The 26,588-nt window shown below is 46.1% G+C and overlaps 3 protein-coding genes across 17 annotated transcripts; all 3 read left to right on the forward strand.

Moving 5' to 3' along the window:
* Positions 1-241: 241 nt before the first annotated feature.
* tsnaxip1 (translin-associated factor X interacting protein 1) lies at positions 242-12,514 on the forward strand. Of its 10 annotated transcripts, XR_002840121.2 has the most exons (14): positions 252-601; positions 864-957; positions 1,205-1,305; positions 1,388-1,514; positions 2,154-2,247; positions 2,426-2,622; positions 6,670-6,799; positions 7,165-7,325; positions 8,170-8,329; positions 8,732-8,838; positions 11,364-11,473; positions 11,656-11,779; positions 11,860-12,009; positions 12,166-12,514. XR_002840121.2 is itself a non-coding variant. In XM_023827244.2 (13 exons), exons 1-13 carry the CDS (start codon positions 540-542, stop codon positions 11,923-11,925), a joined length of 1,527 nt encoding a protein of 508 aa, XP_023683012.2. In that variant the 5' UTR covers positions 248-539; the 3' UTR covers positions 11,926-12,514. The 10 variants fall into 10 exon arrangements, 6 of the variants coding, with proteins under 6 accessions (XP_023683016.2, XP_023683012.2, XP_023683013.2 ...); XR_002840123.2 differs by having other exon boundaries at positions 243-601; positions 11,669-11,779; positions 11,860-12,514; XM_023827244.2 differs by having other exon boundaries at positions 248-601; positions 8,176-8,329; positions 11,860-12,514.
* Positions 12,515-14,394: 1,880 nt separating this feature from the next.
* LOC111851903 (THAP domain-containing protein 11-like) lies at positions 14,395-15,847 on the forward strand. The gene has a single exon (XM_023827242.2). The coding sequence runs from the start codon at positions 14,481-14,483 to the stop codon at positions 15,282-15,284; it is 804 nt and encodes a 267-aa protein (XP_023683010.1). The 5' UTR covers positions 14,395-14,480; the 3' UTR covers positions 15,285-15,847.
* Positions 15,848-17,077: 1,230 nt separating this feature from the next.
* On the forward strand, positions 17,078-26,523 carry nutf2 (nuclear transport factor 2). Of its 6 annotated transcripts, none has more exons than XR_011982337.1 (6): positions 17,078-17,200; positions 21,185-21,303; positions 21,813-21,884; positions 22,486-22,584; positions 24,724-24,898; positions 25,852-26,523. XR_011982337.1 is itself a non-coding variant. In XM_072698634.1 (6 exons), exons 2-5 carry the CDS (start codon positions 21,205-21,207, stop codon positions 24,832-24,834), a joined length of 381 nt encoding a protein of 126 aa, XP_072554735.1. In that variant the 5' UTR covers positions 17,078-17,200; positions 21,185-21,204; the 3' UTR covers positions 24,835-24,879; positions 25,852-26,523. The 6 variants fall into 6 exon arrangements, 5 of the variants coding, with proteins under 5 accessions (XP_072554735.1, XP_072554736.1, XP_023682965.1 ...); XM_072698634.1 differs by having other exon boundaries at positions 24,724-24,879; XM_072698635.1 differs by having other exon boundaries at positions 24,724-24,875.
* The last annotated feature ends 65 nt before the right edge of the window (positions 26,524-26,588 follow it).

Consider the following 26,588-nt stretch of genomic DNA (forward strand, 5'->3'; position numbering starts at 1 on the left):
TGCTTCACTCACTGGAAAATATTGGGGGAAATGTTTATTTCGTATGCCAGTTAGGTAAACAACATAAAAATCAATGACGGTCTATAGCTACATGTTTAATTAGAGATTTCACCTACTATTATATTACTCAAAAATAAGCAGCATTCATATATTATCATTTTAAATTCACATTACCATCAATAATCACGATAAAATATATATATTTTAAAAATTATAATAATAACACGTTTTACGTATATTAGTAACCATCTAACTAGTTAAAAATGACCTGTGCATTATGAGGTGTTCAATACAGTGGATATAATAAATACTCGTATCTAAAGCATAAAAGTGTAGTATCTAAAAAATGCGCAAGCCTTCGCGGAGGACATCTTTTAGAGGTCCTGTTTGGGTCCTTCGTCTCTATGGCAACATCCTAAACACGGGACACTAATAGCGGTTCAGTCACCAACCTCTCAAACAAGTACGCAGAGTTAAAAAAAAAAATCGAACATATCAACATTACTGTTTAGGAGGCAGTATCACGCGGACACAACCAGATGTCGGTACAACAAGAAACCAGGTTTCCTCCATTGCAAGAGTCGGAGAAGCAGGACAGAAGGTTATATTTTTGCAATCAGCCGAATTTCTTTTTTGCGTGTATATGTGGGTAACTGTTGAATGTTACAGTACCTGTACGTGTTATTCTGTTACAGATTATAGTAATTTGTGAGGAAATGGCGCCATTACTAATGATATAGTTGCTTTCCATTTCACTCTTAAATAAGTATCGCATTTAACTTTGTTTTTTATTCAGCTGATGAAATCATTTGTTCAATATGTCGTTGCAGTCAATTCATAATAAATTAACTATTTTTCCACAGATTTTCTTCAGGCAATCCACGAGTTAATGGGGAAAGTGAAAAGTGGGTTCCAATTACTATGCCCCGAGGGGCTGCGTTAATGAAACAACTACGTGTGAGTAATGACATAAAGCACGAAGATCTCCTCTACTTTTTAGCCTACAATGTCTAATGATTTACGAAGAATGCAGTACTCTGCTTATCTTGATTGTTGTGATCTGTGTTCAGATGAAACTTCAGTGCCCTGACTAACCGCTCCCCCTTAAAGGAACTGAAGTGGGGGGAAAAAACTGTTAATTTGTAATTAACGCGTTGTTCATGACTTTGAAGAAAAATGATAATTTCCCTTGCCATGTTTCAAGGCTGTAAGTACCTCAGGTTGTCTCAGTACCTGGCCTGCCCATGTGACCTCACAGATTCTTCAGCAAAGGCAAAAGAACCTGTCACTGGGGTTGAATCACGGGTATGGACCACATCATGAAGTTGTTGGCTTTTGTTAGATTTGCTGTATACACATATTGATTAACATCTGTGCTGGGCTGCAGCTTTGCTACTGAAGTTGGCGGCGTGAGGGGAAAGCCACGGTTCCTGCAGATGCTAGAGCGTTACCTAAGGTTGGAACTGCAAGCCCTGAATCCCCATCAGCCCAAAGCTCAGGAGTGCAGACTGCAGGTCCAGTAACACCTATCGACTCCAGGCCCAGGCCTGTACACTCTCAAAGACCAATGAAACTCGCTCCACACCGCTCCACATCACTTCTTTGCCATATTGATTTTAAAATATAAAATTAGAAAACAATTCCAAGCATCATATAACATAAAAATAAATAAAGTACAGTGAGACTGGATGGAGTTATTGTCATTCACTCTTGTTTGTTCCTTTGTTGTTTTGCATTGGGTTTTATGTAGCCCCTAGATGCCACACAGCCATCTAGTATTTCTTATCCAGTTTCAGTGAGCCCTGTGATGAGTTGGTGATGGTACAAAGTTGAAATGTGAGCCTGTTGCCACATACTGTTCTGGCAGAACTACAAGAGAGGAGCCTTATGTCATTATCTTGCTTTATCCCATTCGCAAACCACATAAAACACCAACATGGAAGTCTTTACAATGGCTTGTAAAATGTGTTTTCTTTCAAAAAAAGAAAAAATCTATATATTTTTTCCCCACAAGAATAAAATCTATAACCTGAACTTCTGCTCTCATGGGAGTCAGAGGCACAGAGCTAGCTGTCCTGTGCCATGGTCTTTACAGGTGGGTGAGGCTTCACCTGCATGCTTATTCTGTGCCTGCTGGCATGTCTGTGGCACAGGTGTACCGGGACGTTTTCGACTGCTTCATCGAGGACCTGAAAACCTACAAGCCACTGCTGTCTGCCATCAAAAACGAGTATGAAGTTGCATTAGGTATGGCTTATGCATGTATTAAAATCTCCCTGAGTGTTTATAATGCAGCAAAATATCTTTAGTGAAGAATAATATTAAGCTTCGACAGCTAGCCAAAATGATTCTCTCTACTAATTATATATTACTACTCATACTTAATATAGATTTAGTTTCCCGATGTTCCAGAATATTCTCTCAGCACATATGCAGGATCAGATCCGAGAGCTGGAGCCACTGCAAGCACAACTGGTCATAGTGTCAGAGCAGTGTGAGCAGCGTGTCCTGGCCCTGCGTGAGCAGGAAAGGTCGGAGGTCAATTCCCTCAAGCAAGAGGCTCAATGTCTGCAGAACATCATTGATGAAATGAGGGAGCAGCAGGACATTCTACAGACTCAGGTATTTCACCTGTCTGCACACACAGGGCCTGTACTGACCTGGATTAACCTGATACCACCTACCGCACACACAAGGCCTGTACTGACCCAGTATAACCTGATACCTCCTTCAGTATACAGAAGGACTGTACTGACCCGGTTTAACCTGATATCTCCTTCAGCATATACAGGGACTGTACTGACCTGGTTTAACCTGACAACTCCTACAGCACACACAGAGACTACTAACCTGACAGCTCCTACAGGGCACACAGAGACTGTACTAACCTGACAGCTCCTACAGGACACACAGAGACTATACTAACCTGTCAGCTCCTATAGGGCACACAGAGACTGTCCTAACCTGACAACTCCTACAGGGCACACAGGGACTGTACTAACCCGACAGCTCCTACAGGGCACACAGAGACTGTACTAACCTGACAGCTCCTACAGGACACACAGAGACTGTACTAACCTGACAGCTCCTACAGGGCACACAGGGACTGTACTAACCTGACAGCTCCTACAGGGCACACAGGGACTGTACTAACCTGACAGCTCCTATAGGGCACACAGGGACTGTACTAACCTGACAGCTCCTACAGGGCACACAGAGACTGTACTAACCTGACAGCTCCTACAGGGCACACCGAGACTGTACTAACCTGACAGCTCCTACAGGGCACACAGAGACTACTAACCTGACAGCTCCTACAGGGCACACAGAGACTGTACTAACCTGACAGCTCCTACAGGACACACAGAGACTGTACTAACCTGACAGCTCCTACAGGGCACACAGAGACTGTACTAACCTGACAGCTCCTACAGGGCACACAGATACTATACTAACCTGTCAGCTCCTATAGGGCACACAGAGACTGTACTAACCTGACAGCTCCTATAGGGCACACAGGGACTGTACTAACCTGACAGCTCCTACAGGGCACACAGAGACTGTACTAACCTGACAGCTCCTACAGGGCACACAGAGACTGTACTAACCTGACAGCTCCTACAGGGCACACAGAGACTACTAACCTGACAGCTCCTACAGGGCACACAGAGACTGTACTAACCTGACAGCTCCTACAGGACACACAGAGACTGTACTAACCTGACAGCTCCTACAGGACACACAGAGACTGTACTAACCTGACAGCTCCTACAGGGCACACAGAGACTGTACTAACCTGACAGCTCCTACAGGGCACACAGATACTATACTAACCTGTCAGCTCCTATAGGGCACACAGAGACTGTACTAACCTGACAACTCCTACAGGGCACACAGGGACTGTACTAACCTGACAGCTCCTACAGGGCACACAGGGACTGTACTAACCTGACAGCTCCTACAGGGCACACAGGGACTGTACTAACCTGACAGCTCCTATAGGGCACACAGGGACTGTACTAACCTGACAGCTCCTACAGGGCACACAGAGACTGTACTAACCTGACAGCTCCTACAGGGCACACAGAGACTGTACTAACCTGACAGCTCCTACAGGGCACACAGAGACTACTAACCTGACAGCTCCTACAGGGCACACAGAGACTGTACTAACCTGACAGCTCCTACAGGACACACAGAGACTGTACTAACCTGACAGCTCCTACAGGACACACAGAGACTGTACTAACCTGACAGCTCCTACAGGGCACACAGAGACTACTAACCTGACAGCTCCTACAGGGCACACAGATACTATACTAACCTGTCAGCTCCTATAGGGCACACAGAGACTGTACTAACCTGACAACTCCTACAGGGCACACAGGGACTGTACTAACCTGACAGCTCCTACAGGGCACACAGGGACTGTACTAACCTGACAGCTCCTACAGGGCACACAGGGACTGTACTAACCTGACAGCTCCTATAGGGCACACAGGGACTGTACTAACCTGACAGCTCCTACAGGGCACACAGAGACTGTACTAACCTGACAGCTCCTACAGGGCACACAGAGACTGTACTAACCTGACAGCTCCTACAGGGCACACAGAGACTACTAACCTGACAGCTCCTACAGGGCACACAGAGACTGTACTAACCTGACAGCTCCTACAGGACACACAGAGACTGTACTAACCTGACAGCTCCTACAGGACACACAGAGACTGTACTAACCTGACAGCTCCTACAGGGCACACAGAGACTGTACTAACCTGACAGCTCCTACAGGGCACACAGATACTATACTAACCTGTCAGCTCCTATAGGGCACACAGAGACTGTACTAACCTGACAACTCCTACAGGGCACACAGGGACTGTACTAACCTGACAGCTCCTACAGGGCACACAGGGACTGTACTAACCTGACAGCTCCTACAGGGCACACAGAGACTGTACTAACCTGACAGCTCCTACAGGGCACACAGAGACTGTACTAACCTGACAGCTCCTACAGGACACACAGAGACTGTACTGACCTGACAGCTCCTACAGCACAAACAGGGACTGTACTAATCTCACAGTTCCTACAGCACACAGAGGGAATTTACTGACCCAGTTTAACCTGACAGCTCCAATATCACACGAATGGAATTTACTGGCCCAGTTTAATCTCACAGCTCCTACAGCATGCACAGATACTTTACACACCCAGTTTAATCTGACAGTTCCTACAGCACACACAGGGACCATACTACACATAAGCAGTCTGGTTCACACCCTAGTGTGGTGTCCAAACAGAGAGCCATTTTAATGTGTCCATGTGGTCAGTAGCGTTCGGTTGAGTCACAAATCTGCCCCAGCCAATAGGCCCTGCTGAGATCCGGAGCATACTGACAGGAGCTCTCTGCTCTGCTAGCCGCTAGAAGGTCTGCCCACACCGGCACACCGCGGCTCTGCCTCATCGCTGGTATTTTTAGTTCCAGATGCTTCTGTGCGTTTGCTTAAAGCAGGCAACCTGAGTCGTGAGACATTCCTCTTTGTCTCTTTGTGGATATGTCTGGTGATGACGCTTCAGAAATCCACTCAGAAAGACAAGCATGCGTTCAAGCCTGTTTCAGTGACTGACTCTTGACTGGGTGAGGGTCCTGGAGCTGAGGTCTCATGCAGTGGAGACTGCATGACCGGGATCTGGAGGGTGGGGTGCAGTGGAGGGTGGGGTGCAGTGGAGGGTGGGGTGCAGTGGAGGGTGGGGTGCAGTGGGGACACTCTGGGGACAAGGACAGTGCAAGGAAGTGTTGATCTTAGAACACAGAGTGCATTTCTATGAGAAAAGTAGAATTGTACTGGTTGGCAGGAGCATTGCCAGGGCTTAACCCCCCCCCCCCTAAAATGTTCTGTACCCCCCCCCCCCCCCATCACAAATAAATGTGCACTAATTAGTTTAATGTGTTCTCATTCATTTTCATCATAATCAGACCCCCCTAGTAAACACTGAAGCCTGCCTTTTCATAAATCTCACGGTTGCCCGAGTTGCATGAATATATACAAATCATAGCCTTAATTACAATGTAATATAAGAAAATGTGGTACTTTTATTTTGGGCACTTAGAAGAATGAAGTTGATGACAGCCTTTATTTTCCTTCCTTGGGTTCCCTGCCCATTTTACTGTCGCCCCTCCCTAGAAAATACACTGGGGCAGCCCCTGGGAATACAAAAAGGAAATAACATTTACACTACTTAATTTACAGTCAGTACTGTAACTCTGAGGCATGATTGTTTTCCTGTCTGTTCTCTCTCCTTGTAAGGATTTAAAGTTACAAACAAGAGCAACAGTAAATAAACTGCACATTTAATAAGTATGTCTCAGCTCTGCAAAGCATGTTAAATGCTGCATTCCCAGCACTGGGGAAAGAAGTAATCAAGTTAAGGGCAGATAAATGGGTAATTTGTAAGTATTTACCCTGTGGTCAGAAAAAGATAGATGCTGCCTGTTCTCACATGATCACAGGAGCCTGGGTGGGGATCCCAAGGGTTTTACGCCCCACCTGAACTGCAGCTGACAGCGGCTGAAAAGGGATCGCAAGGAGCCTTATTTTTGAGCTTTAGCAGGGAAGAAAGCGCATTTATTCAGGTATCATATCGTTCTCTGTATCTGCGTAGGTCCGTGTCCTGCAGAGGGATTTGGCTGATCAGTACCTGGCCTATCGTCAGGAGCACGAGGCCCGCAGGCTGCTCATTGCCGGCTCCGGCAATGCGGGCCACAGGCCGGGGGAGGTCCAAATGAAGCAGGGTAGGGGGCGGGGCCACACACCCAGCGATCCGATCAGTGTCAAACAGTTAAGGTAACGGCTGAAAAAAGGCTTTGCCACAGGTAGTGTGATCCTCTGTGCCACCTAAGTTGATCTGGTGCAGCAGATGGTGTAGTGGGTAGGGACTGATGACCTGGACGCTCAAGTAGGTTGTGATATAGGGCTGCAAAGCAGCTTAATTAAATGGGATTGCTATTGATAAAGGTGCCCAGTCAGAAACTAGGTTATTACTCATGCAGAGTATATAATGGAGTATAAATAAAGTGTGTGCATAGCCCCAAGTATCATAGTGAGTTCATAAACATGCTCCTGCATACACACCGCCCCCCGCCCCCCACCCATGCAGAGAGCGACCCTGCTGAAATGAAGCAGGAGCTGAATGCGTGCCGCCGGGATCTGACCCGGGTCCGAGTGGAGATGGAGCGTCTGCGAGCTGAGTGTGCGGACATGGTGCCACGCAGAGACTGGCAGGCTTTGCACTGCGCCCACCAGGAGAGCCAGCTGAGGGTAGGGAGGCTGTGCCCATGTACCTCTGCGTGACTGTGCCCATTGACCCTTTGTGTGACTGTGCCCATGTACCTCTGTGTGACTGTGCCCATGTACCACTGCGTGAGAACACTGTGCTGTGGCCAAGGGGGGGATCGTGGACAGTCTAGTGATGATAGCACCACTTCCAAATGATTTGGGGTTGATCAAGGCAATGAGATTATACATAACACAGAATGGGGGCGTTATGTCGCTCAGCAACCTAGAATGCTGTGCCCGTGATCAGACGATCACTGGTTCAAATGATCGTTTTATTATTATTATTATTCTTATTGTTGTTTGATCACTTGATCATGATTTAACCATTGGACTCTTGAGTAAGACCCTAACCCCAGTTGTTCAGGGACTGGCAGACTCTGCTTTCTCATTAATATATTACTTTGGACAAAAGCATCTGCCTAATAAATAAATGTAAATCTCTTTATCCAAAACTGGAGTCTTACCTGTTTTTCTCATGTATCACTGTATGTTTTCCAATGAGATTGAAGTTTAATGACTGTTAATTTCTTGTTCCTTAATCATGCTGCAGGACCTGCTGCCCCAGAAGCAGAGGTGGAGATTTCAGGTTCAGACAGTACAAATCCAGACCAAGACTTTGTTTCAACCAACCAGTTGAATATAAAGAGTCACAGTCACAGAGTACTCAACTGGTTGGATGAAACAAAATCTTGGTCTGGATTTGTACTCTCTGGACCTGAAATCTCCACCTCAGCCCAGAAGTTCTAAGTAACATCCTTAGATGGTAGGTGGCCCTGCATGTTGCTGTGATGCAGCCAGGGCACTGACCTGACTTTCCTCTTCCTAGCTGCAGACGCTGCAGACAGACTTCGATCAGCTCAGGGCTGAGTACGATATGCTGTTAGAGGTGCACGGCCAGGCCGCACCGCAGCGGGGCCGCCTCCAGAGGGAGCCGAAGATGCTGCAGGATGTTGTCGTCCCTCGTCCCCACCGGGAAGAAGGCACAGGTGTGAGAGGCAGCCCTGCTGGGAGGACATATGAGAACTTAAATGCTGCACTTCCCTAATGGCTCACCCTCCGGCCCTCAATTTTGTATTTGTTTCCTTTTATCAAACTTTATTTTTGGATGCGAGTGCAGGTTTGTTTCCATGGTAATATTTAGGACCCAGTCCTTGGGTCAGTGCTTAGGATTCTGTAGAACCTGACCCTCCTATAGGTCCACGTTACTGCCTGGATGTAACTTTGCAGTCTGCACTACTCCCCTCTATTCACAACCTGGTAAACAGAAGTACCCTGTTAGCAAGATCCACCAGCACTGGCAGCTCAGTCTGCATGGTCTAGGTTTAGCCCCAGACACCCGTATCATTGTGGGCGCGTAGTGGCCTGCTCACAGGTGTCCGTCTCCTTAGATCTGCTCTTGGAGAACCAGTCCAGCCAGCAGCTGAAGGGGATCCTCCTGGAGAAGCAGGGACGGAGGACGGCAAACCCAGACATGGAGGAGCTCTTCACTGACCTGGTACTCGCCACAAGCTGCTTCTCAGCCATGAACAGAAAGCACCAGCAGCACTGGAGTGACACTCGACTCCGTTGTGGGTTTTATCCAAAGGGACTTACAGCTTTAACCATTAATCCAATTGGATATTGGATTTGGGTAGTTTGCCTTTAAACAAGGTCCTACAGAAAAACCAAGAAAGCTCTGGATCCACATCCTTAACTCCTACACTGCTCTGTTCCCCTTGAATATGAATGATCGCCAGGTGAAATGTGTAAGTTTCTTTGGATAACAGAATCATTGGTACATTGAGTCTAACCCAGAAGGCACTGGGCACAAGGCAGGGGGGACCCAGGATCCCATGCCACTGCATCACAGGCACAGTCTTCTAGAGAAACCAGTCGACGGAGAGACCTTATCTCTGGGCTGTAAGGGGAGGTGCAGCGGGCAGAGGAACCCCACACTAACTTGGAGAGAACATGCAAAACCCACCCACAGCTCTGGAACTGTACAGCTTCTGCACTAACCACGGAGCCAGCACACCATTCCAAGAATGAGATAAGCGAAAAAATGTGAATGTGAGGCTCGCAGCACCTCTGGGCTACAGGCACAGAAGTGACTCGGAGATTCATGAAGGGCCACTAAAGCTGTCAGTCAGACACTCCACTGACTCAGCTACTCAGGAATCATGTCATATCTGACATGTGATGCTCAATCTGAATGGGAGCTCATTCATGAGCCAAGCCATTCAGTTAGTATTCATGCCTTTGAGTCTCCAGTTGATGTGGCGCGTTGCTTGTTTTTGAGAAGTAGAGCTCCCTCTACTGCCCATCCGGGGTACTGCAGACAGTGTTCCTCTCCACCTGCCGTTTAAGGGGTAGCTGAAGAATTTCAAGCTTGATTTACCAGATTTAGTGAACAACCTACAAGTGGTCTGGAAAGCTGGAAAGCCACTGCAGATGAGGAGGTATTTTCATTCATTGTATTTCCTAAATTAGTCTAAACATAACAACCAACACTTTAACATAACAACCAAGATTTTGTGGTGCTTTTACACATCACTGCACTTTTTTGACTACCTGGAGTAAACCCACACAGAGCCAGGCTTTGTTTTAAGGCCTTTAGACCCCTTATGGCAATAAGACCCTTTAAACATTTGATGCTGGTATCAACTACTACTTTCTCTGCTGAGGGAGGAAAGGATCAAGCTGCTGGAGACACAGGGAGGAGCACTGGGCCTACAGCCTGGTGGAGGCCTTCTGCAGACACAGGGAGGAGCACTGGGCCTACAGCCTGGTGGAGGCCTGCTGCAGACACAGGGAGGAGCGCTGGGCCTACAGCCTGGTGGAGGCCTGCTGCAGACACAGGGAGGAGCTGCTGCAGACACAGGGAGGAACACTGGGCCTACAGCCTGGTGGAGGCCTGCTGCAGACACAGGGAGGAGCTGCTGCAGACACAGGGAGGAGCACTGGGCCTACAGCCTGCTGGACGCCTGCTGGAGACACAGGGAGGAGGGCTGGGCCTACAGCCTGCTGGACGCCTGCTGGAGACATAGGGAGGAGCACTGGGCCTACAGCCTGGTGGAGGCCTGCTGGAGACACAGGGAGGAGCACTGGGCCTACAGCCTGATGGAGGCCTGCTGGAGACACAGGGAGGAGCACTGGGCCTACAGCCTGGTGGAAGCCTTCTGGAGACACAGGGAGGAGCGCTGGGCCTACAGCCTGGTGGAGGCCTGCTGGAGACACAGGGAGGAGCACTGGGCCCTCAGCCTGGTGGAGGCCTGCTGGAGACAGGGAGGAGCGCTGGCCCTACAGCCTGGTGGAGGCCTGCTGCAGACACAGGGAGGAGCGCTGGGCCCACAGCCTGGTGGAGAGCCTGCTGCAGACACAGGGAGGAGCGCTGGGCCCACAGCCTGGTGGAGGCCTGCTGCAGACACAGGGAGGAGCACTTTGTTTCTCTGTTCTATGACATCTTAACAGGCAAAGTGAGCAGATGATTACCAGTCGATATTGTGGGGGATTTGGGCTGAGAGCAGTGAGAAGCGCAGCGGTTTATATCTAAGCTGACTCTACGTGTGTAGAGTTCTCTCCGTGTTGTCATTGGGTTTGCTCTGGGGTCCCCCTACAATACAAAAACATGCTACGGTGAATTGCAGTTACCAAATAGCCTCTAGGTATGAATGCTGTGTGCACTGTGATGGGATGACACTGCATCCTGGTTATTCCCTGCCTTGCATCCATTGTTTCCAGGATAGTCTCTGGACCTCTGAAACCCTGTATAGGACAAGGGGTATAGAAGATGGATGGATGGATGGGGTGGATGGATGGATTTCAGTTATGCAGCAGTTTGGAGGGTACAGTAGTAGACACTGTCCCAGGACTGCACTACACTGTATACTACTATTATTGGAATGCAATTCATGTTGAAATTCCACATACCATTAATGTGCCCCTGTACTTACCCTGGACTGCTTCAGTAAATATACTATACAAGTGAGTATTAGCTTGTAGTACGTAGGCTGTGATCTCAGTGATGTGTGTGACTGACAGGTGGACGAGAGTGTATACCACAGACAAAGCAGCATACTTTCTCATCTGCTGAAAGAGTTTGTCAACATCGACACTACCAAGAGTGGAACCCTGACCATTCGAGAGTTCAGGTGATAATTTCTGTCAGAGTACAGGTGTTGGGGGGGGGGGCAGGTTAGGGTCTGTGCACGATGCATATACTAACAGACTGGCTCTTGGGTGATTGGGGAAGATTGAATGTACAGGGCAGTTGCGAATGTAAATGGGGGTGTCTGTTAGATCATAAGGAGGGCTGTTGGTTCGCACTACACAGTGAATCCTTGCAGAGGGCCTTGCCACTGAAAGGAGAGGATGGCATTAAGGAGCTGGTGAAAGCTGCCCAGTCTGAGATGGACGGCAGTGAGGATGTGATCTCCTATCAGACCCTCTGTGCAGAGGTAATAGATAGTTCCGAGTACGTTGTAAAATATCCCTCATGGTAACCAGCAGCATGACCGAGTGTGTTTTTGCTTTGCAGCATTCTGACAGACCACATAGAAACTTCCTTCATGTGCTGATGAAGCAGGAGGACACACAGAGATAATTGTGCAGCTGGAGTTCAAAGAGCAAAGAGAGGCTATTCAATTGGCACATTGACCCAGCGTTGTGACATTAACACTGATTCGAGGTTAGTGCTTTGGGAGAATATGCATAGGTACAGAGATCCTTAATTCAGAGGGAGCTGATGTGGACTTATTTACAAGGGGGCCCTCGAAAAGCATAGTCTGCTTACATTTCTAATGATGAAGTGATTTAATTAATTTCACATTTCTTTCAAAAACAGAAAAGTTAATATTGACAATCTCAGAAAAGCCTTCCAAAAGTACTGACCCATATCTCAACCAGGCCCAGTCAGCAGAGCATTCCAGGTGCCCCCAGATCAGTTGGACTATTCTTTCCACCCCCACCCCCCCCTTGGGTAATTCAGTGTCTTGTGGAGGTTGATGTTAGCATGGTAGGACCCCTACTACCACAGAACTGACTAATACTAAGGCTCTTTTTCGTTGACACCAAAAGTTCACCCAAGCCTTCAACATTGTGAAAATGATGTCTTTACCACAGCTGGATGTCATTGTCTTAGTTCTATAATTTATCTTAAAGAAGATGTAACAATAAAATGTATGGGCAAAGTTTTTATTGTTTGAGATATTCAATGTCCTCGTGAATATGCTGACTTCCTGCAGAATGCTCATCAATGAAGATACCAGCATGCACAGGGATGAATTCCAAATCTGAATAGAGGAAATCAATCTTCTGTGATGTTACATTTCTTGAATCCATATGCCTGAAGGGTGTTGTTGGCCAACTGGATACAGTCTGGTGCTCTGCAGTTTTTCAACATCTCGGGATGCCTCCCATGTGACTCTCAGGCCTCCTTTTCTCCAAGCTGCCTATTGTTGACCTGTTTGAATGGTGGGCCAATGAAAATGCCTTCTTTAATCATTAAAGAAATTAGTCAATTTTTTTTCAGCTGTAAAGGACAGACATGTTCATATCTGGTGGCAGCCGATCCCACCTTTGCAGTCTTGAACCCAGTAATTCTGCCTGATTCTTTGATAACCCCAAGCTCCTGACTCAGAATGAGATATCAGATGAGGCCAACTGTATGCTAGTGGTGCAAAACCTGGATCAGTGTCGCCTTTCATGTCCAGCTTGCTCCACCAGGTACCATGTCTCCAGTGCCAGTGCCTCCAGTTGTCATGTGAAGGGAGATTAAGGTATTCAATTAATTTCTTATTATTAGCAGAGAACCCAGGCAAATTAGTCAGATGCTACAGGATCCTTCTGCTCATGCCAAATCTTGAAAGTTTTACACCTCTAAATACAAGCTCTAAGATCGACACCATATAGTGCACAACAAAATTATGACCAGACCAATTTCACACCAAAAACAGACCAGAGACTTTATTAATAAATGCAGCCATGTTATGTCTTTGAGCCATTAGCTTATATTCACCACAAATTTAACAGAAAATATCCCAATTATAGAGACACTGGAAAGTTATTTCTGAGATCAGAAAACCTGTAGGTGAATTACACTTCGCATATAACCAATGCATTAATATAAAGACAAAAATATATAAACGTAATGCAGGGTATGCATCATGTAAACTGTTAAAAACCTGGCTTTGCAGCATTCAGCGTGCTTGAGCATGCCTAGACATGCCTGTACCTTTAATTATTAACTGGTATAAAGAATATATGCAGTTTTCCAAAAATCTGTGTGTAATATGGAAATTCCATGCTTATTAAGAGATTAGCAGGCGAAAATCTAATCAATTTAACCAGATGTGTTGAGAAAAAAAAACTCCAATTTTCCGCACGTCTATTGCGTGTGGGGAAAAAAAAACATCGTGGCATCAATTGGATTGTGGGAGTTGTAGTTTGATACGCTTGCTTTGTGTCATTCAACCCGCACGCTTTGTGTTGACGTAATGATATATTTTTGCTAGTTTCTGATCAAATACAGAAGTGTTATTGTTAATTGAATGAAAATATGTATTCTAATAATATAAGTATATAAGTGGCTTTAAAAAAATAATTTTAATGTTGAAATATTCGTGCACAGTTCGTTCGGCGCTGCAGGCTACTGAATCCAAAACGTAGTTTGAAAGGCATGTAGGCGCGAAGTAGTGAAGAATATCCAAAAGAACGGACAATGCAGAAACCAAATTATGCTTATCGGCTGTTAACCAAATACGTGCGCATTTTCAAAACTTTACAGGTAGAAGGTTTAAAAATGCATTCATTTATTTGAGTATATTTTAAAATATGCATGCTGTTTCAATCAATACCAACACAAGACAACTGTCTGTTGCAGGTAAATCACCGTGTTTCTTTTCATATTGACGCAAGTTCGAGCATCTCGTTAATGCATTTCAAAACATAAATTAAACCTCTGAGTATCGGATTCATGTTTTATATTTATCAGTTTATTTGATTTGGAAAACAAAACAGGAAGTCGTTAGCATTGTGGGACGTGTAGTTCCGCTCTGGAGCAGCTGGGCTTGATAACGGCGCGCTGAGGAGCGAAACAAAATGAAATAAAAGAAAACTTTATCTGGATTTCTGCTCATCGAGCTAGATACCGAAATAAGCATGCCGGGCTTCACCTGCTGCGTCCCGGGCTGTTACAGCAACTCGCACAGGGACAGGGATCTGCGATTCTATACCTTCCCAAAGGATACGGTACAGAGAGAGATTTGGCTGAAGAACATCTCCCGGGCCGGGGTAAGCGGCTGCTTCAGCACCTTCCAGCCCACCACGGGCCATCGGGTCTGCAGCATTCACTTCGCGGGCGGGCGGAAGACTTATAGCGTTCGGGTGCCGACGCTTTTTCCGCTAAGGGGAGTCAACGAGAGAAAGAACAGGAGAGGCAGGAAAGGTAAAGTGTCCGCCACCCTCCCTGTCATCACCAGCGTAGTTTCCCTTTCTGCAAACGCGGGTGCGGAGCTGAGCGCTGCGAGCCCAGAAGTCGGTGTCGACGTGCTCCCAAGCGCAGGCAAAGTGGTGAAAAATGGCCAGAACGGACAGGCCGCCGATCCCGCCGAGGTGACCGTGCAGGGCGACGGTCCGTGTTTGGCCGCGACGGCGCGCGATTTGCAGCACAACGCGGGAGCCGCGAGCTCCGCCGCCGGTCCGCCGAGTGCCCGGTACACCGTGGTGGACCTTTGCACGCTCGGAGCGCTGGATCACCCCTACTCGCTGAACACCGGCACCACCGCAGCCGAACTGCTGAAGAAGCTCAACGAGCAGCGGGACATCATCGCCTTGCTGGAGATAAAAATGAAGGAGATGAAATCCACCATCCGTCAGCTTAAAGTAACTGAAGCGAAACTGAAGGAGGAAGTGAGGGAAAGAGATCTGATGCTCTCCGGGGCTGCTGTTCGGAAGAAAGTGTGATATGAATGAAAGACATTAAGTAGAAGACTGGGCAGTTTGTTACGAACAACATTTTTTAGGGGTTACCAAAACAAAAGTGAGCCGTCTTTTGTATAGAATTATCACAGTTGGTTTAGATGAGAATTTCAAGTTTTTTTTTTTTTCTTTGAAATGCCTTTAGCTACTAATACTAGTTTCTCCCAGGCATAGTGTAGTACGATAGCATACATTTTAGTGCGCAGTTTGCATACCACTCGTGTTCCAGTCGAACTGAGATTGTATAGCAAAAATCCTGATTGCGATCACCAAATGCATTTGCTTTATGAAAGCATAAGATTTTGTCATCTTCAAGTGAACTGTGATGTAAACGTGCTGAAAGGTTTAAAAGACAAACAAATGAAGGTGAAAAGGACATGCTACTTCATGTATTTATATTTTTGTGTAATTTCTTTTTTTATGTATGCAATTTGTCAAAAGTCGTTTTAACAGCAACTATACAATCAATTCCTTTTGCACTTAAAGTAAAATTTCAAGTCATTAGGAACTTGCTTGATGAATTTCAATAAAGTTTACTAACATTGTGATTTTGTGCAAAGAAAACGTAAATATTGCTTGTCCTCTCGTTCTTCAGCAAACCTAAACAGTAGCATGATTGTCCAGTCATCTTCACGATTTTACTACTATTATGAAGCTTTTTATATATACCAGCTTGATATAGTTTATTTTTGCAGTTACAATTATCCATTAATATTGGTTTATGATCCACCACCAGCTTAATTCGGAATCATATTTAATACTTTTTTCCCCGTCCTCTGTGTTTAAATGTATGCCAGCCAGCTGTGTACATTATATGTATATGTTTGTTAAACCTGCTGTGTAGCATCACAAACTGCATATTTACAGTCAAGGGGATTTATTGGGTAGAGGGTACTTATTATGAGTGATGGTTTTATGAAGGGTGGATTGGAGTAACTAGCTAAGTAAGCATTCACTTTGTAAGAAAGATGTGGACTTAATAAAAATATTCTTCAATATTATAGAATGTACAGCCTTTTCATATACAGTAAACAACAGAGTGCAACACTTGCGGAAGTTGGGCACATATTTTGTGCATATGATACATTTAGTGACGTGCTTAGTGTAAATATCTGACATATGGAACTAAATGAGGCCAAAGCTATGCACACTGGATGTAGTGTTCATTGTCTTCTCCATAGCATTTGTCTTTGATGATAACTGAAACTCACGATAATATGTGATGATCAAGCCAATTACTCATACACTTTTCTTGTCAGTGCATAATGTATCCCGTATAGGGTGTCCCATGCCTTGATCCCTGCGTTAGGCTGCCGGCCTGCCATGATAAGTGGTTACAGGAGACTCATGGATAGTTGGCACGTGTTTATCTCAATTGACTGGAATTTCATTCTGGCAACCAGACAGAACAAATGTACATGAAACTTAACAGAAACAATTTTTTTTGTTGAATGCTTTGTTTTCAAAGCATTAAGTTAACATGAATAAGATGCCGTGCATATACCAAAACGTGGTAAAAAAAAAAAAATAGGACAAAACAGCATTACTTTTTAGAATAGCAGCATGTTTCCCTTGAAAGGAATAACTTCTTCCACAGGATCACGTGTAAAACTAATCAACAGTCCAGTCAAGCCAGAATAATTGCTGCAGACTCTCAAATGGAATTAGACGGAGCACGTACAACGTGCCGCGTTACCAGAGAAAATAGCTGGTCTGGAATTAGGATACATTAGGCCTCCTGTAGTTGCTCACCGACAAAAATGAACTCCACTTCCCAGAATCCAACAACGCGTGTCCGTTAATGTGAGCATGCGCAGTCCAACAGACGCGGATTGACTCAGCCGCGCTCGCCGATCGCCATAACTGGGGAAACAGCAGTAGCTAGCTGTTTTGGGCCTCCGGTAAGTTGCAGCGTGTAGGGATTTATAGTTCATTCATTAAAAATGCCTTTGTCAGAAATGTGAGCATTGACATAGTGACCACCTCGTCCCCGCGCTTGAGGAAAATGACAGATTTTTTTTGGCAGGCAGTGTGCAGAAGTGTTTTAGACACGCCTGCGTTGTAGAAGGGGGGACTTTAACGTTACTTTGGGCCCCTGTCTGCGCTGTACACCGCCGCACACAGTCTGGGAGGCAGCTCAGCTGGGGGCGACCTGGGGCGTGAGCTGTATTTTTAGTAGGGAATGAGAAAGCACGTGTCGGCCATGGGGTCGCATGTCTTCTCTCACCGGTCGCCGTCTGAAGCGCACTTTTCTTGCCCTTTTACTTCAAATGAGCCGCGAAAACTGCTGCGCGACGTGAGGTTAAATCGGCGCCGCCGTCCGCGGCATGTGTCACGGCGACAAAAGAGCGGAGAGACGCGCAGATCCCGGGGCAGGGCGAGTCAGAGTCTGCAGCCGTTGGCTGTAATCTTGCGGTAAGGCTGCCCCGGACGGGCAGATCGGCGGTGCTTCGGGCTTCAGTTTTAACGGTCCTTTTGGGCTACGTAATGTCTACCTAATTGAAATTGCAATTATCTATAGTTTATGGGTGTCTGAAGTAGTTCACCGCCAGGTTGTCCCCACAAATGCAAACTTTAAATACATCAGGACGGGACTGCGTCAGTTGGAATTCTTCGATTAAATTAAAACGAGCAGTTAATAAGCACCCACTAGCTCGAAATCACACGCTTGTTATGATCGGGTTTCCAGTTGGTTGATGCATTACAATGTGGATTGTTTTGACAGGTATGGTAGTCTAGGTTACTAGTTTGATCTTCTCTGTCTTTAACCTTGGTGAAGCTGACCAGTTGTTACAGCAAGACTTTAACTTTATCCTGACGCACATGGGACATGGATGTAATGCATAGGTTTGCTTGTATATTCGTTATTTATAGCTTAGATCTTAATTTATACCACGTTGAAAACAACTGCCGTTAAACTGCTTTGAAACAATGCAACTGAAATGTTCAGTTGAGGGCGATGCCACACATTCCTTCTGTCAGTTTTTCAGCGTTTTAAAACCAGTATTTTAGCTTGGTGATTTAGTCATACTTAGCTGCTTAGGTTAAGCACCTTTCTCAGTGGTACAACAGCAGATCCCCTTATGGGAACGCAAGCTGCAACCTTTGGCTCACATGATTAACTGCTGGTCTACCTGCTGCCCTACTACAGAAATAATTTAGCTAAGAGCTAATGATGGGCCTACATTCAGAAGGCAAGATGACAGTGTGGTGGTGATTTAGCATAATTTGTGCATCTGGTTGGGCAGTTGCCATAGAAATTATGCACAGCTTCATGTTCATTGTCAGATGGGATTGGGAAGCAATCCCAGCTCCTTAGGAAAGCTGCGGCTGCGAGAGCGTCCGCCTGCGCAGTCGAATGACCCGTAGGTGATTGAACCATCTCGACTTGGTTGCAGTAACTTTCTGCTAGATTATCTTGTTCTTCGTGGTAATTGTCTGTTTCAGGATTATGTGGAATAGGTAATTATCAAGTGCATCATTTTTTGCTGTCTGCAAGCTGCTGAGTGGGTTGTCCTCGTAGGTCTTCATTTCACAGCCCATCTCATTCCCCGAGTGTCCGATATGCTTTTGAATAACTTTATGCTCCCTTGTGATCATAAGCTTCTGCTCTCATCTTAGTCCTCAGGCCTGAACCCTTTTGTGTTTTACCTGCTGAGCCTATAGATCCTTATTTAGGTAATAAGTACACTATAACAGAGCTCTTCACATCTACCCCTCAATTCCAAATCCAGGCCTTGTTTTCAGTTCTCCAAGGTACTTGGCTTAATAATAACTGATTCTGATTGGCCACAGGGGCTTCACACCTGGCTCACAGGTAAAAGAAGGCTGGGAATTCAGCAGGGCTTGGACCTTGAGGACCGTGATTTGAACAGCCCTGCAGTATAAAGTTTAAATCACAGAACATGTGGTATTGCTGGTTGTAGGTGACCGTCTGGGGGTCCCCAAGGCCTGGTTTAAGAAACACTGACGTAAAGAAAATCTTTGGTGGGGGTGTCAAGCACAAATTATTTGAGGTTTAAAGATGCTTTGAAATTTTGTTTGCTGCTTGTTCAAGTACATTGGATTTCTTTGATTTTCTCCTTTCCCATCTCTCTCTCCTATGAAACATGCACATATGTGCAGGTTAGAATGAAGCTTGAGTTCAGAGCGCATGGTCAGTCATTTATATGGTGCCCCTGAAGCATTTTTCGATGTTAAGGGCCTCTTTTAAGGGCCTAGCGGACATGCCATTCTCCCCTCATTTCACGGAAGAAGCGTAGTTATTATACACAAAGAAACGCGGCTCTCTGTCTCGTTGTTTTCGGTGGTGATTTACTTCACAGGCAGGCTGTGCAATGGCAAATGTTGCAGATGTCGCAGATGATGCAGATGTGTGCTCTGACAGTTATCTTGGCCATTGTGTGACGGTTTAAGGTTTTTCATCAGGCATCTCTGCAGTCTCTCCTCCTCCACACTGCGTGTCATTTAACTCACATCGACTGAGACTGAGCTCATCCCAGGGCCAGTTGTGATCGCAGGGAATAAAGTCGCATGTGTTGCGGCGAGCCGCTTATTTCTGGTCGTTATCCTGCGCAACTGCGACTCGATGCAGCACATAGCGACAGATGTGCTGTAAACCGCCAGCTTCTTGACTTCATCTGGGATTCGGTAGGTATTATGAACTGCGTTGGCTGCATTTTGTAAAACAGTTCAGAAAAATGTGCTGCAGTTTTTGGCCGAAATATTGCTGAATTTAAGAACGTGCCCCATCCTGAACTTGGGCAGCCAAAGCTCAGAAATGAGAATCGATGGTGTGCATTATATCAATAAAGAGCTTTAATTGTAATTAGTTACGAAACGTGGGAACGCTTTGTTGTGAAAACACTTCACATACACTGCTAAGTGTTTCTTGCTGTACTGTGGATCTCCATGAAAAGCATGAAGCCCTGCACAGCTGTGACCATCACTGCTGTTGATATTAGTACATAATAGGTAATAGTCCCCACTGATTAACTGGACTAATGCACAGAGGCTTTCTTGGTAAAATGTCACTCTCTCTTAAAAGTTCTCCAGTGCTGTAGGAGGCTTTATTATCTTCTGTGTACTTTTGATGGTTCATCTTGGTGTGGAGAGAGAGAGTGAGATCATCCTGGGGAAAGACAAGTGTAGTCTTTATGGTATGTGTTAGAATGGCCTCTTTTGCTTTGACTCCTAATCTCAGTGGCCTTAATTGCTGTAGGACTTGTTACTGTGCTGGGTACTTCTGTACTGAAAATCTCCAGAGCTGCAGTTTGTGCCCAATGAGCTTATCTTTGCAAACGTTTGTCACCTTTTAAGGATGATCTCTGGCATTGGTTACCTTCAATGATTGGTTGTCTTTGCAGCCAGTTAAAGTCCAGGTGGGATGACCTTATCCATGGGAATGCTAAATGTGTGTGCATGTCTTCATACCTCATTAAATACATGATCTGTTGGATTGGGTGCTTTTCTAATGTTGGATTGACCCAGAAGGTTCCCGGTCCTCTAGGCCGCAGCTTTGCTTTTCCACTCCGGGCTTCATTGATAATATGGCATATCGTTTATAGGCATGTATCTGATACCTAAGACACGCCCTACATCCTACTACCTGGGTTGTGTGGTCTTTCGAATATTATAAAGTTACTGTCCTGAATAAAATGTCTGAACATCTGGAATGGTGTTTGTTCAGGTTCTGGGTGTTGTGAGATGGTGAGATGTTGAAGTAGGGTGAGAGATTCTTCTGACTCAACTCTATACTGCCAGCTTAGTTTTATTTACATTCTGATGCTGGATTTTCTCTCTGGTTCATTCTGCTTGGTGAATTTAATTGTTTCTCCTACTTGTGAAATGTCTGACTTGCAGGTTTATTGTCTCTCTCTCCGCAGTGTCTGTCGGGTGAATCAGGATGGGAGACAAGCCAATCTGGGAGCAGATAGGATCCAGCTTTGTGCAGCACTACTATCAGTTGTTTGATACAGACAGGACCCAACTTGGAGCAATATATGTGAGTCCCCAGCAGGCTTTGCCCCCCGTCCCTGGGCCCAGAGAGGTGCTTGCATCAGGCCCTCATCTTGTGGTGTGATGTCTTGCCTCTGTCAGCGTTATGCGTTTCAGGCTGGACTGTGGGTCAGCTGAATGAAACAGCGTATCCCTGCAGAAATTAGGAAGTGTGGGCTTCTGTGGATGTATCAGAATGCCATGCGAATCCCATTCAGCCTGGCTTTACTTCCATTGCCTTCGCCTCCCGATCCCTGCAGGGGTTGGGTGGTGGGGGCAAGTAGGTGCTTGTGATTCAAAGACAAAAGTGACACATCCCCTTGGGCCAACAAGCCAAAGAATACTTGATCCCCACTGTGCTGGAATCCTGAAAGCCATAATCACCTATTCTGCTGAAGCTGAACATGCTTATCTTGCTGTCGTATGTGTGTGTGGGTGCCGTACTGCAGACCCGCCCCCTTTAAGATGTCCATTCCCGGATTGGCTGTGCTCACACGTCACTCTTTTGTCTTCCAGATCGATGCATCATGCCTTACGTGGGAAGGACAGCAATTCCAGGGAAAAGCAGCAATTGTTGAGAAACTTTCTGTGAGGATTCTAATCGCTTTTACATTTAAGCTGATGTAAATCCTGACAAGGCTGTACTGAATTTCAACCTGATGCATGTAAGGTCTCGTCATAAAGTCATACTCCTGCAAATGGCAATGGTATTTACCCTCTAAGACAGTGTTTCTCAACCCAGTCCTCAGCGAACCCCAGCCAGTCCACGTTTTTGCTCCCTCCCAGCTCTCAGCGCACCTGTACCAGCTATTCGGTGTTCCTGATTGGCTGGGAGCTGGGAGGGAGCAAAAACGTGGACTGGCTGGGGTTCGCTGAGGACTGAGTTGAGAAACACTGCTCTAAGAGAACATTACACAGAGGTGTGATTATACTTAATTAAGGACTGTATTCAATGCAAAAGTCGATGTCCCGGAAACTGAAGCCGTAAGTGTAGCATGACGGGTCATGTCTCAGTCTCCCTGTACGTCCATGGGAGGACACATGCTGTAGATGTAATTACAATAAACGAGTGTCATATATCAGAACATGGAAGAATACTTCAAAGAAAATTAATCTAAGGAATGCATATATTCATTGGCAAATTTAACGTTTTGGTCCATTCCCTTCCTTTCCCCCCAATTTTCTGCAGAGCCTTCCCTTCACGAAAATCGCTCACAACATAACGGCACAAGACCACCAGCCAACTCCCGACAGCTGTATACTTAGTATGGTAGTAGGACAACTAAAAGTAAGGACCTGTGTGTCTCTGCCCGTCTGTGGGAGTAACGGGGCTGGTTCAGTGTGAGGAGCGGAGCTGCAAGCAGTGTTACTGTAGGGCCGTTATTTACAAGGGGTCCCACTTAAAGCAGTGCTACTGTAGGGCCGTTATTTACAAGGGGTCCCACTTAAAGCAGTGCTACTGTAGGGCCGTTATTTACTAGGGGTCCCACTTAAAGCAGTGTTACTGTAGGGCCGTTATTTACAAGGGGTCCCACTTAAAGCAGTGTTACTGTAGGGCCGTTATTTACAAGGGGTCCCACTTAAAGCAGTGCTACTGTAGGGCCGTTATTTACAAGGGGTCCCACTTAAAGCAGTGCTACTGTAGGGCCGTTATTTACAAGGGGTCCCACTTAAAGCAGTGCTACTGTAGGGCCGTTATTTACAAGGGGTCCCACTTAAAGCAGTGCTACTGTAGGGCCGTTATTTACAAGGGGTCCCACTTAAAGCAGTGCTACTGTAGGGCCGTTATTTACAAGGGGTCCCACTTAAAGCAGTGCTACTGTAGGGCCGTTATTTACAAGGGGTCCCACTTAAAGCAGTGCTACTGTAGGGCCGTTATTTACAAGGGGTCCCACTTAAAGCAGTGTTACTGTAGGGCCGTTATTTACAAGGGGTCCCACTTAAAGCAGTGCTACTGTAGGGCCGTTATTTACAAGGGGTCCCACTTAAAGCAGTGCTACTGTAGGGCCGTTATTTACAAGGGGTCCCACTTAAAGCAGTGCTACTGTAGGGCCGTTATTTACAAGGGGTCCCACTTAAAGCAGTGTTACTGTAGGGCTGTTATTTACAAGGGGTCCCACTTAAAGCAGTGCTACTGTAGGGCCGTTATTTACAAGGGGTCCCACTTAAAGCAGTGCTACTGTAGGGCCGTTATTTACAAGGGGTCCCACTTAAAGCAGTGCTACTGTAGGGCCGTTATTTACAAGGGGTCCCACTTAAAGCAGTGCTACTGTAGGGCCGTTATTTACAAGGGGTCCCACTTAAAGCAGTGCTACTGTAGGGCCGTTATTTACAAGGGGTCCCACTTAAAGCAGTGCTACTGTAGGGCCGTTATTTACAAGGGGTCCCACTTAAAGCAGTTTTACTTAGTTTCTTTGTTGGATGAATAGGGATAATTTTACGCTTAATTGTGCCATACATTTGTCCAGGCTCATTTTTGATATGATTTGGATTTTGTTTACATTAAATTCTTGGTGTATGTTTACAGTGTAATGTACACATCAGGTGCACGCACACATACACATATCATCACATGGGTAAGAATTACATCTCTATTATAAAAGTGAGCTCAACATTTAGTCTTCATACATTTTTGTACTCAAATTCTAGATAATATTTTACTAATTCATTAAAACATTAGTCAGGATCACATCGTGTTTGGCATCTATAATGTACACAAGAAACAAAGTTTGCTTGCTTTTAGCTGCAATAAAAATGTAATGATTTATTAGCCTCCCTTGAAACCTCTGCTTGTTACAACCATTGAAGTGTTATTTTTGTGTGTTACTTTCCCCTTTTACTCTTAGTGGTATTCCTGAAGTTAATGGGAAGACTGAAGTTTCCGACCCATTTTCAAATAGGTTTGGAAACGGTCGTTTCCCTGTGATTGTCATTTTAGCAGGGGGGGCGGGGGGGTGCACACTCAGTTGCTTGGGAGCTGGGAGCCCCCTAGTGGTGTCTCGGCTCAGTATGTGAGATGGCAGAGTAGCTGCAGTCATCAGATACAGGGTTTTTTCAGTGTAATGCCTGTCGAAGTTCATGGTGGAGTTTGTTACGCGCCCAGCTGAGAACTGACCTGAAAGGCTCGGATTGAAGGCCTACTCTGAGATTCTGCTTGTCCTTGAGCTTCTCCAGTCCTGTCTAGTGTGTGTTTTTTTTTTTTTTTGGGGGGGGGGGGGTGGGTGTCAAGAGTTTTTGTCTTTTAATGTGAGAGAGATGTAGCTATATAACGAAATGGAGCTGTTCTTGATAGAGTCTTGTGAGGGGAGACCCCAGACCTGGATCCCTAGAGGTGACATAAGTACCATGAACCTGCGTGAGCATCGCTGGCCGGCTTGTCCTGCCTTCTGAAGGCTTCTTACTGCAGTTTCTCTTGCCGTGTGCTCAGGCGGATGATGATCAGATTCTGGGCTTCCACCAGACCTTTCTGCTGAGAAGCTATAGCAGTTCCTGGGTGTGCACCAACGAGGTCTTCAGGCTAGCCCTGCACAACCTTTGACCTCTGACATCTGGCCTGATTCCCCTGCTTTCCCGCTGTCTGTTAGTAAGGACCTGCATTAGAAGTGGGTGGCCTAAGCTTGCCTGGTTTGTAATGTGACTTTGACTCATGAATGCCATCTTCTATGCTAGATGCATTTGCCTCTGTAGCACCCAAGCATGACTTGGTTAGCGTTCCTATTAACAGTCAGGCTCGTCTTGGTAATGATGCGAGTGCCATCTGCTGTGTTTCAAGTGGCTGTGAAATTCCTCCCTGAAGACTGGGGAGCCTGAGGGTCATGCCCAGTCGGAGCCCCCTCCTTTCCGTTTTCACTCCTGGCACATACCGCCTGGTGTCCGCTTCAGATCTGCATGCTTTTTCAGTGCTTGTCCGCCTCTGACAGCATGCCGGTTTGAGACTTGGATCTCTCCAGAGTTCGAGATCTCACGTGGATCTATAAATACTAGGTCACGGACAGCTCTCGGAGAATTGGGATGGGGGGTGGTTTTCCATATTTGGCTGCTTAGATATTTCACTGGAGCAGTTCAGGTGAAGTACATCGTTCATAAGTTCTACAGCAAGGCCAATCCTGGAACTTGAGTGTCAACCGACAGGTTAGAAGTCTGACATGCTGTAATGATCTACCTGCTGACCCATGATTAACCAGCTTGTTATGCTTGAAAGGCAAAGCTGACAGAGCCTAGATCCTGATTTATGCACATGCATGGTGGGTATCGTGTTGAGTGGGACCTGCAGATGCAGTATAACACGTTTCTCTTGGTGGCAGCGTATGGTTGTTTAGAGCTTTGGCTACAGAGAAGCAGCAGCTTGACATTATCAGTTTGAATTTTTGTTTGTTCTGTACCAGTTTGATGACATACATTAATGTTGCTGAAACTGTCTTGAATAATGAGGGAATCTAGTTCCTTGTTAGTGTTCAGTTTTATGTTGCGTAGCTATTCAAGCTTTTGAAGTGGAACCCACTGTACCACCAAAGATCACATCCTAACACCGTGTTCCCTCCCACGTCTCTTCCAGGCTGATGAGGACCCCATCATGGGATTCCATCAGATCTTTCTCCTGAAGAACATCAACGACGCCTGGGTGTGCACCAATGACATGTTCCGGCTGGCCATTCACAATTTCGGCTAAATGCGCAGGTGGGAAGCGGGGAACGTGGGACAGCGGTGGAGGTGAAGGTCACCCTCCTGGCCCAGCTCACTCCCGACGTGCGCCTCCCTCTGCTCCCCACGCCCACGCCGTTCCTCCATCCCTGCCTCTGAGAAGTTAACCTCCTCTACACTGGATCCCAGATGTCGCTCATACAAAAAACAAACCCCGACCAGTCAGCGGACAGAACCAACACGCAGGCACGAGCAATCTCCGGGACACAAACTCCTGTTCTACGCTGAATGGCTACAGTCTGTCATAGCCCCTGCACTATTCTGCATGCTGTTGGGAACCTAGAATAGCTGCATTATTGATGCCAGAAGAGCAACTTACTTTTACACTGTTTTATACTTTCAGTTCATTGTTACTCGGGCTCAATTTTTCTCTCCCTTTTAGTTTACTGGCATTTAATTTTACATGTACTGACAGGTTGCTCCTGCAATCCAAAGAAACATCACTGACCAACCCATCGTCACCCCCGATCTGTCCCAGGGTGATTACTACAACCACAATACACAATAAATCTTGACTTTTTCTTAATTACAGTTTCTTATTTTTCCATCTTTTGTGTGTCTGCCTTTCTTTGCCTTTTTCTTGTCTTTTCA

The sequence above is a fragment of the Paramormyrops kingsleyae genome, chromosome 13 (genome assembly GCF_048594095.1).
Source record: "Paramormyrops kingsleyae isolate MSU_618 chromosome 13, PKINGS_0.4, whole genome shotgun sequence".
In the NCBI taxonomy this organism is placed as follows: Eukaryota; Metazoa; Chordata; class Actinopteri; order Osteoglossiformes; family Mormyridae; genus Paramormyrops; species Paramormyrops kingsleyae.